Genomic DNA, 10,913 nt, shown 5'->3' with positions numbered 1-10,913 from the left:
TTCCCTTTTGAAACGATTCCTACCGTGTCTTTCCCCAGCAGCGGCGGGCTAGGCCGACGACGACATCCGGGCAGGACGCATGCAGTGCAGGAGGCCTCACCCGGTTGGTTGTTCGAGCGTCCTGTCAGGTGGCCTGATCCGCCCGCTGCCGCCGGCTCTTACTTGTGGAGCACTGCGGCCTCGCGCGCGCGCCATGGTCCAAGCCTCTCATGGAGGAATCCTTCGTCTTTTAGTTCCGTCCGTGCAACTTGCAGCGCCCTGATCCTGACCAGTCCAATCATGCTTTGCGCTCCCCCCTCTAACCCCAGCGTTTTCTTTATCATTCTGCCAGGATCCTGCCTGCTTTTGATCGGAATTTGGATCGGACAGGGGACTCAGGACTCAGGAGAGGGGTTCAGGTAAGAGAGGAAGAGAACCGGCTTCCACCAACTTCCCACTGAGAGGAGGAGATGTGGGAGAAAGCAAAGAAGCAACAGTAGTTTGCTGAAGAGCTCTGTGCCCATTTAGAATTTGAGCCCACATGGGTCCTCATGGAGCGTCGTGTAGGTGTAGCCGAAGATTTTGATGATGAAGATATCCTGCCGTGTAACCAAGTGGGCCGTGGCCCAAGATCGAAAAACCAAGCCGGATAGTATTTGGCTGGGACCCTCAGTCGCGTTTGGATTCCTGTCACTAAATTTTTTTTGTCATCGCATAGGATGTTTGAACACTATTCAGAATTATTAAATATATGTTAAATATAAAATTAATTGTATAAATGGAAGCTAATTCACTAGATGGATCTATTAAATCTAATTAGTTCATGATTTGATCATATTGTGCTACAGTAAGCATCTGCTAATGATGAATTATATACGGAATCAGTTTGGGTTTGGCACTTTGCTGTCCTACTAGTACAGCGCTTCTGGTTGTAGGAGTGGTCAGCTGAAGCCTTGGAGGCCTACGCACGTTGCGCGCTTCAGGCTATCCCGTTTCAGACTATCCAGGCTGGATCGCCTCTGCACGCCGCACCAACCAAATCGCCCCAGAGTCAGTGCTGCCGCCGCCGTTTCGGCCCGCCCGCCCGGATATGCTTCTAGTGCCGGGCTTGCGTGCCGACGGCAGGCGTGGAGGGACGTGAGCCCCCACACGAATACGCGATCCTGCGCCAAAATATGGCGCGGCGACGCTGTGCGGTTTCAGAAATAGCTCGGCATGTCTGGGCTCTGTTGGAGAGAAATTATTTGTTGATCTTCTCCTTTTTTTTGAACTATTCTTCTTCTCCACAGGCAGATAGCATAAGAATATTGTTACTAAGAAAGCAGCAAATCCCTTTTTTCTACGAAGAGTCTAAATAGACTTAAAAAATTACCTTGCAACAGAAGTTTTTTTAATAGTCTGACCGATAGATCCCGGATCTTCAACTACCAGCAATAAAAGTGCCAACCTATTTTAGTTAAGCTCAGTCTTAGTAGAAGTGGGCAGCAGTATTGGGAGGACGTCTATCCACTCTTAAGTGGTATTACCAGCCATTCTGGAGTTGATTTAGCAATTTTTAGTCTTCATCTATTAGGTGTTTCATCAATTTTAGGTTGTATCAATTTTATAACTAGATGTGCTTATCCATGTCTATCCATAGCGAATTACGGTCCTGTTTGCTGAAGATGTAAGGTGTCTTTCTTCTCCAGCACTATCTAGTTTCTTCTCTTGCAGTCTTGCTACTCTAAAATAAATCACTTATCTACAGAAATTACTTCCTATAAGCTACATGAGTGTTTATGAATCCCCATGCTACTTTTCCCATAAGGATCAGATGAAGGCATGCAAAGTTATAAATTAGACTTACCGGCCGCCCGTTCCATTCAACTTGGGATTCCAGCTTTCTAGCAATCCCTTAGCTCAACCTTTATTTTCAATTCTTTTTCGGAATTGGAAGGCGATCCCTCCGAAGAGGAGTAGTCTTTAGTCGGGGTACTTTTGTTGCTTTGAAGAGTGGAAGAGGAATAAAATATTCTTTTGTGTTTTTTTTCAACTTTTCAAAAATAGTTATATCCTCTTTTTCTACTATACTCTGATGAGCCTTTGCTCGTCGAGGTGAGAAGTATCACTCCGGACTCCGGTCCAGCAGATAGAGCTCAGATAAGGGGTGGTGTCGCTGCACACATCTTTTCCGTCCTTGCCTCAAAGCAAGGAGGACAGATTCTACAAGAAAAGAAGAAAAAAAAGCGTGAAGGCAAGCACCCAGTTCTGTCGTGCCTGGAGCTTTATACGCTAGGAGTGTTACCCGTCAGCGTCCATCAACAGTTTTGTTCAGTTACACGAACACGATAAGCTAGCTGACCAGTTAGGCACAGTTGCTGGTCTCACCCATCAGGTTATCAGAGCACGAACAAGTCGACACGTCGTGGAGCTCAATACACAGGGCGGCGGTGCAGTGGCTCTGGTGGGCGCAGCGAGACGACGCCTAACCAACCTGTTGCCACTTGCCGCCGATGCAGTGCTAATACCCTGCTCCCGGTCACGCTCACCGTTGGATTTGATCCGAGGGCTGCTATAACCTGCTCACCGCTGAGTTCTTGTCGTGCACGGCACAGGGGGGCGTTCGTCCCCGATACAGAGATCAGCCCGGGTCCTCGTGCGCGCGATGGGGACGGAAAATCCGAAAATAATGCATGGGGCTGTTGGGGTCACCACCTTTGGTCAGATCGCCGGAGGCACGCGAAGACATCGAGTCAAGGGCGAGCCGAAGGTCTATCAGCAGAAGGCGACACATCTTCGCGTGTCTTCGGGTCAGGAAGCGAAGACGGTGCACCCGGAAGACTAAAGCTGACGCCAGGAGCTATCGCGGAGGTGTTCCGTCGTCGCCGTTCCACGAGCAAGAAGACGGAGAGGAGCGAAGGCTTGGTGACACGAGTCTCGCAGAGTACTTAGCAGCGGGTCCGGGAGCTTCGTCGGATGCGGCGAAGATGCCGGGGTCGGCGTGGGTCTCGCTGCTGAGCTGTGGCGCACTAAGTTGTAACGGGCAAATTACGCTCGCATCTAGGAATATTCCGGGAATATTACCGTTGTAGGGGTGCAATAGAGTAATTGTACATTGAAGTTGTAACACCACCTATAAATACTCTGTGTAATGTTCATTAAAGGGGATCTGGGGGAAATGAAGAAAGAGCACTTTATTACTTGACTTCCGTGTTGCCCATTACTGTGGTTGTGTTCGTCCGTTCCGGAGACACTCTCCATCAACAAAGGCGAGGCGTCATGTCGTACCGTGATAAGCTTTGGATCCAAGGCCTTGTTTGGTTGGGTTGGGAGAAAAAATTTCTGGGGAAGAAAACTATATGTTTGATTGCTACAGACTACATTGCTAAAACTGGGCTCAAGAGATAAGGCCATATGCAACCAAACATAAAGTTGTGTATATATAGTAATTATTAACTTTACAACTAAATATGTAAAAAAGTTTGCATAAAATTTTTTTCACCTCCAAACCAAACAAGGCCCAAATTCAACCATATGCCGCCCGGTAGAACTGAAGAAGCAAAGCTTTGCCGTGGTGTAATCAGCCGGGAGAAGCTTCGTTCAGCGGGTGTTGACCAAACTCCAAACCAAATGGCTCTTGCACCTTTGCAGGACAGAGCAGAGAACCTATAGCAGAACCTATACCCAGCCAGCAACATGGCTGACGTGGGTAATAGGATTACGATGGATTTTTTTTTTTAACACGGGGCTAATTCGTGTCGCGTTGTTTTCGGATCCTGGCAGGGCACTTCGGATGGAATGTAACGGCCACCACTTTATCTTTCAGGCCTTGTTTAGTTCGCCAAATTTTTTGAATTTCAGTACTATAGTATTTTCGTTGTTATTTGACAATTAATATTTAATTATAAATTAATTAGACTTAAAATATTCATCTCGTCGTTTACAGAGTTATTTTTTTCAACTGTATTTAATTAAACAGGGCCTCAGGAACGTGTAGCAGGTCCACGTCCCGGAATGACGAGGGATGGGCATGGCCAATCCCGATCGTTCAGGCAAGTTGCTCGTCTCGAGATCTAGGAAGAGGTCGAGGCCTCGAGGGTCAGGCAGGGTTTAACTTCCCGTCGGGAAGTTATTTCCCGGTGAAGTCCGGGAACGAAAAACCGGACGGTTTCCGACGTTTCCGTGCGGTTTCCGGCGTTTTCCGACTGGGTTTTCGTTTTTGAATCGGAACGAGAAACGGAAACCGCGTCGGTTCCCGTCAGGTTTTGTGAACCATGGGGTCAGGACAAGTTGCTCCCTCCTCTAACCACCGGCCAATTCGGGCGTGTTTGGTTGCCACGCTACATCTGCTGCTACACAAGCACCATTTTTTTTGGCGGCAGTAAAAACAAAAGAAAACCAAACAAGCACGCGATTGATTGACATGACTAGGATTAATCATCACGTTCGCGTGGCAGCCACATCTTTAATCTTATTTAATTAATCTAATCTGCTGCTGATCGCTGGCCCACCGGGATTCACGGTTACCGGAGATGGAAAGGGCATCGACCGCTGCGGGGAAGAAGACCCCCCGGATGACGCTACAAGGCTTTCCACTCTCGGAGCCCTGACCGCCCGCCGCGCCGCCCACTCGTCCCCAGCTGCGGCGGCGGGTCCGAGCACTCTAGCCCCGCGCGTCCTCCTGTTTCCGCCGCTCCAACTCCCCGCGGGCTCCTCGCCGGCGTCCGCTCCCCGCGGTCAGTCACCCAGCCGCGCATCGCTGTTGCTGCTGCTCCTTTCCTGTTCCCCTTTGCAGCAGGGCAGGGCAGGGCAGCGTGGAGGAGAGGAGATATTATCGCTGCCGCCGCCGCCGCCGCCGCCGCCGCCGCCGCTGTCCCACTCGCGCGCCACGAAGCCTCGGCCTCGGCCTCGGATCGGAGGCGTGCTTATCCGCGGCGGAATCCAATCCCCTCCCTTGCGTCCTTCTCCCCAGCAAAGGCCACCCGCCCGCTTTTGGCGAATTACCCCCCGCTGCCGCGCCCATGATTCCCGGCGATTCATCCGCCCATTTGCTCCTGCTCCCCTCGCCGCAGCTGCAGTGCGGCCGCAGCTGCTAGTTCGGTAGCGGGGGGAAGGGGGGCTTTTGATTGGGGGGCGGCGGCGATGTCGTCGTCGCGGTCCAACAACCGGGGGACGTGCTCCCGGAGCAGCTCGGCGCGGTCCAAGCACAGCGCGCGGGTGGTGGCGCAGACGCCCGTGGACGCGCAGCTGCACGCCGAGTTCGAGGGCTCCCAGCGCCACTTCGACTACTCCTCCTCGGTGAGCGCGGCCAACCGCCCGTCCGCCAGCACCAGCACCGTCTCCGCCTACCTCCAGAACTTGCAGCGGGGCCGCTTCATCCAGCCCTTCGGCTGCCTGCTCGCCGTCCACCCGGACACCTTCGCGCTGCTCGCCTACAGCGAGAACGCGCCCGAGATGCTCGACCTCACGCCGCACGCGGTCCCCACCATCGACCAGCGGGACGCGCTCGCCCTCGGCACCGACGTGCGCACGCTCTTCCGCACGCAGAGCTCCGTCGCGCTGCACAAGGCCGCCATCTTCGGGGAGGTCAACCTGCTCAACCCCATCCTCGTGCACGCCAGGACGTCGGGGAAGCCCTTCTACGCCATTATGCACCGCATCGACGTCGGCCTCGTCATCGATCTCGAGCCGGTCAACCCCGCCGACGTGCCAGTCACCGCCGCGGGAGCGCTCAAGTCCTACAAGCTCGCCGCCAAGGCTATCTCCAGGCTGCAGTCGCTGCCCAGCGGGAACCTCTCGCTGCTGTGCAATGTGCTTGTCCGTGAGGTGAGCGAGCTCACGGGCTATGACAGGGTCATGGCGTACAAGTTCCATGAGGATGAGCATGGTGAGGTTATCGCTGAGAGCAGGAGATCTGATCTAGAACCATATCTTGGCGTGCACTACCCAGCCACTGACATCCCGCAGGCGTCCAGGTTTCTGTTTATGAAGAACAAGGTGCGGATGATATGCGATTGCTCTGCCACTCCAGTTAAGATCATTCAGGATGATAGCCTAGCACAGCCTCTCAGCCTATGTGGTTCCACGCTTCGGGCTCCCCATGGTTGCCATGCGCAATACATGGCAAACATGGGCTCTGTTGCGTCACTTGTGTTGTCAGTAACTATAAACGAGGATGATGAGGAGGATGGGGATACTGGGAGTGACCAGCAGCCCAAAGGAAGGAAGCTGTGGGGGCTGGTGGTTTGCCATCACACGAGTCCGAGGTTCGTTCCTTACCCACTAAGGTACGCTTGCGAGTTTCTCTTGCAACTGTTTGGCATACAGCTCAACAAGGAGGTAGAATTGGCTGCTCAGGCAAAGGAGAGGCACATCCTCCGAACGCAAACCCTTCTGTGTGATATGCTTCTGCGAGAAGCTCCTGTTGCGATATTTACCCAGTCGCCTAATGTAATGGATCTAGTAAAGTGTGATGGAACTGCACTGTACTACCAAAACCAGCTTTGGGTGCTCGGATCAACACCCTCGGAGGCAGAGATAAGGAGCATTGTCACGTGGCTTCAGGAGAACCATGATGGTTCAACTGGGCTGAGTACCGACAGCTTAGTGGAAGCGGGTTATCCTGGTGCTGCTGCACTTCGTGAAGTTGTGTGTGGCATGGCAGCCATAAAGATCTCTTCCAAAGATTTTATCTTCTGGTTCCGAGCCCACACAGCAAAGGAGATCAAGTGGGGTGGACGTAAGCATAAAACGACCGATGGAGATGAGAATGGTCGGAAGATGCATCCACGATCTTCATTCAAGGCCTTCTTGGAGGTGGTTAAATGGAGAAGTGTTCCCTGGGAGGATGTTGAAATGGACGCGATCCATTCTTTGCAGTTAATATTACGCGGCTCCCTGCAAGATGAAGATGCCAACAAAAACAATGTAAGGTCCATTGTAAAAGCTCCATCTGAGGATACAAAGAAGATACAGGGGCTACTTGAGCTAAGAACAGTTACAAACGAGATGGTCCGCTTAATTGAGACGGCAACTGCCCCTATCTTTGCTGTTGACATTTACGGTAACATAAATGGGTGGAATAATAAAGTCGCAGAACTCACTGGATTACCTGTTATGGAAGCCATAGGGAGGCCCCTCGTAGATCTTGTCATGTCTGATTCTGTTGAAGTGGTTAAACAGATTTTGGACTCAGCTTTACCAGGTTTGTCACTATGCCTTCAAGTGATCTTCTGTTCTCTCCAGCATTGTCTGAATTGTCCATTGTTCTGTATGACATCTTAGTGCCTCCTTTCTTGTATTTCAGGAATCGAAGAGCAAAATCTGGAGATCAAGCTTAAAACATTCAATCAACAGGAATGCAATGGCCCTATAATTTTGATGGTCAACTCCTGCTGCAGTCGGGACCTTTCAGACAAAGTTGTTGGAGTTTGCTTTGTAGCTCAGGATTTGACTGGGCAGAAGATGATAATGGATAAGTATACTAGAATACAAGGAGACTATGTTGCCATAGTGAAGAACCCCAGTGAGCTTATCCCTCCCATATTTATGATCAATGATCTTGGTTCCTGCTTAGAGTGGAATGAAGCCATGCAGAAGATTACTGGTATGAAAAGGGAAGATGCAATAGACAAGTTGTTAATTGGGGAGATTTTCACCCTTCATGAGTATGGCTGTAGGGTGAAAGATCATGCTACTCTAACAAAACTTAGCATACTGATGAACACAGTGATTTCTGGTCAGGATCCTGGGAAACTCCTTTTTGGTTTCTTCGATACATATGGCAAGTATGTGGAATCCCTGCTCACAGCTAAGAAGAGGACAAATGCTGAGGGCAAGATCACTGGTGCTCTTTGCTTTCTGCATGTGGCCAGCCCAGAGCTTCAGCATGCTCTCCAGGTTCAGAAAATGTCTGAACAAGCTGCTACAAAAAGCTTTAAGGAATTAACCTACATTCGCCAAGAATTAAGGAACCCACTCAATGGCATGCAATTTACGCATAATTTATTGGAACATTCTGAGTTGACAGAGGAACAGAGGCAACTTGTTGCATCTAATGTTCTCTGTCAGGATCAGCTGAAAAAGATTTTACACGATACTGATCTTGAAAGCATTGAACAGTGGTAAGTGCCTTGTCCAAATCATCCATAGTACTGCATAGTACTCTTAGTTTAATTGTTTCCATATTTCCTATAATGCCAGAATGAATATATGGAGCATCATACAACATACACATGGAAACATACTTTGCTATTTGTATTTGAACTAGCCTATCAACCCATGGCCGTGCTCCCGCACGAGATAATTAAAATTATTATAAAATAAGGCTTATAGCTAATAATTATAATTACCTATCTCACCCTCATTCATCTATTAAATATTCTAAAACATACTCTAAAATACGTATTTATCATTATCTAGTTGCAATAGATTTCATTTTGCATCACAGCTCCATGTGTGTTTGATATATATTTAATTGAACTATTTGTTTGTGAATTGGTATTCTTATCTCTTCCATCATACAAGCATACATGGTGATATTTTTATGTAAATAACATCATAAATAATATATTAATAATGATAGAAATAGAATTTTATATTGGTGCACTTTAATATTTAGATTTAGGGGTTACTTTTATTTTTAATAATTACATAATTGAATAATTTATATGCAAAATTAGGGTGTTATTTGTATTATTTTTATAATGGCATAGGTGGTGCACGAAGATTGGTTGGTTACTTTAGATTTTTTTAATGGTAGAGGTGGGTAATTTATTAGGAAAGATAATAGATCCAATGAGTATTATGGTTTTCATAATGGCATAGGTGGGTAGTTTGCCCGAAGATTAGGGGGTTACTTTAAATTTTTTAATGGTAGAGGTGGGTAATTTAGATACATGTTTAAGGGGTTACCTTTAATCTATTTTCATAATGATAGACGTGGGTAATTTATTAGGAAAGATAACAGATCCAATGACTATTATGATTAGAGTTGTTGGATTGATAGTCAGATGTTTCTGATTTTTGTGAGAATTTCTAGGATTTCTCTATTTTTTTTAGAGTGTCCACATAGGATTCTAGGTGGCTTCACGTAGAGGCTTGAAATGAGCCTCCAATTAATAATAGTAAGATAAAATGGTCGTTAGAATTGCCGAGACATGAAATTTTTAATCAATGTATAATGTTTGAAGTGCTAAAAAATGTATGCATAAAACAAGGCTTCCCTGTTCACTTGTAATTATTTTTTATTGATAACCAATGCTTGCTGTTACAGCTATATGGACATGAACATGGTAGAATTCAAACTTGAGGAAGCTCTGAATACGGTCCTAATGCAAGGCATGTCTCTGGGCAAGGAAAAACGGATTTCTGTTGAACGTGATTGGCCTGTGGAAGTATCATGCATGTACCTCTATGGAGACAATTTAAGGCTTCAGCAGGTCCTAGCAGACTATCTGACATGCACTCTTCAATTTACCCAACCAGCCGAAGGGCCTATTGTGCTCCAAGTCATTCCCAAGAAGGAAAATATTGGGTCTGGCATGCAGATTGCTCATTTAGAGTTCAGGTAACACACCAATCATCTTATGATTCTTGTTCTTGAACTGAAAGGTGGCTTTTGATTCCTGTTCTTGAACTGAAAGGTGACCTCACGAATAAGCGAACCTCTGGATTTTGCATCAGTTTTCATTACTATAGCACAACTACACATTTGTCTCATTAAGCTGGTTGCTCTTGTTAATAAATTTGGCACTGCTCCTAAAGTCCTAGTTGTGCTATTTGTAACCCACGAACTAAAATGACTATGTTGACAAGCAACGATATCTGAGCATCTTACTTTCCACATCTTTTGGATCTTATCACTGCATCAGTCAAGATGCAGGTGATACATGTCACCTCCAGCATATGGCTACGCTGCAGTTTTTCTTAATAAAACTAGTCTGCAGTTTGAAACAATACAAATGACACCTGTGTAAAAGTGACTCCTTTCCATACTATCCATTCCTATAAACATTGCCGTCGTGAATACACGGTGACTGTGGTATGACGCCGTCACCTTGTGGGGAATCTGAAGCCCATACCCCCATGGATAACAGCTGAACTTTCTGAGTGAAATGCAGGATCGTCCATCCAGCACCGGGCGTCCCAGAGGCCCTGATACAGGAGATGTTCCGGCACAGCCCAGAGGTGTCTAGGGAGGGCCTTGGCCTGTACATATGCCAGAAGCTGGTGAAGATGATGAGCGGCACAGTACAGTACCTCCGGGAAGCCGACAGCTCGTCGTTCATCGTCCTGGTAGAATTCCCGGTTGCCCAACTCAGCAGCAAACGGTCCAAGCCTTCAACAAGTAAATTCTGACGCCGTTGCACCTGGAATTGTAAACTGCAGTCCCTTCAATGAGCGCTTGGCTGTTTAAATTAGTCAAATTCAGGTAGTTTGAAGTCTGTATCTGGCACGATCTGTGTAATGCGGGTAGATTTGGTCGTTTGGGGAGTTGGCTAGGTGTGGCCTAAGCGTAATTTTAACCGACAACTGTATGTCTATATTGAGTTGTGAGAATGAATAAAAGCTTCACCTGTGTTCTTTTCTTCTGAACGAGCTTCGCTGTGCTTTCACTGGGAGAATATTTCACAAACCATTTCATTCAAAAAAGAATCTCACGATTTTCTCAAAAAAAAAAAAAGAATCTCACGAACCATGTTCTGCTGACTGCTGGGAAGGAAGATTCATGTCCCGCTTAGAATGCTCAACTCGTCCCAAGGGAAACCATTTCATGTGAAATTTTAGTTCAAATTTTCCAAACGACAATAATCATAAGCCCGTCAGCATCAGCACATACCCATGTTTTTTTTTCACTCATGTGCTTTATTTTCTGGCTACAAGTGCTATGTATCCATCCGTGATAAAGATGAATAGATCAAACATTTGCAATGTGAGTAGACCTGGCTTGTCTA

The 10,913-nt window shown here is 47.5% G+C and overlaps 1 protein-coding gene across 1 annotated transcript; it reads left to right on the top strand.

Annotated features, from left to right (window-relative positions):
- Positions 1 to 4,462: 4,462 nt before the first annotated feature.
- Positions 4,463 to 10,554, top strand: LOC120649743 (phytochrome C). Its single transcript, XM_039926614.1, has 4 exons — positions 4,463 to 7,162; positions 7,265 to 8,081; positions 9,233 to 9,526; positions 10,080 to 10,554. The coding sequence occupies exons 1-4, from the start codon at positions 5,101 to 5,103 to the stop codon at positions 10,315 to 10,317; spliced, it is 3,411 nt and encodes a 1,136-aa protein (XP_039782548.1). The 5' UTR covers positions 4,463 to 5,100; the 3' UTR covers positions 10,318 to 10,554.
- Positions 10,555 to 10,913: the final 359 nt, after the last annotated feature.

The sequence above is a fragment of the Panicum virgatum genome, chromosome 9K (genome assembly GCF_016808335.1).
Source record: "Panicum virgatum strain AP13 chromosome 9K, P.virgatum_v5, whole genome shotgun sequence".
In the NCBI taxonomy this organism is placed as follows: domain Eukaryota; kingdom Viridiplantae; phylum Streptophyta; class Magnoliopsida; order Poales; family Poaceae; genus Panicum; species Panicum virgatum.
Note: the sequence above shows the minus strand (reverse complement) of the source record. Positions and strands in the feature narration are given on the sequence as shown.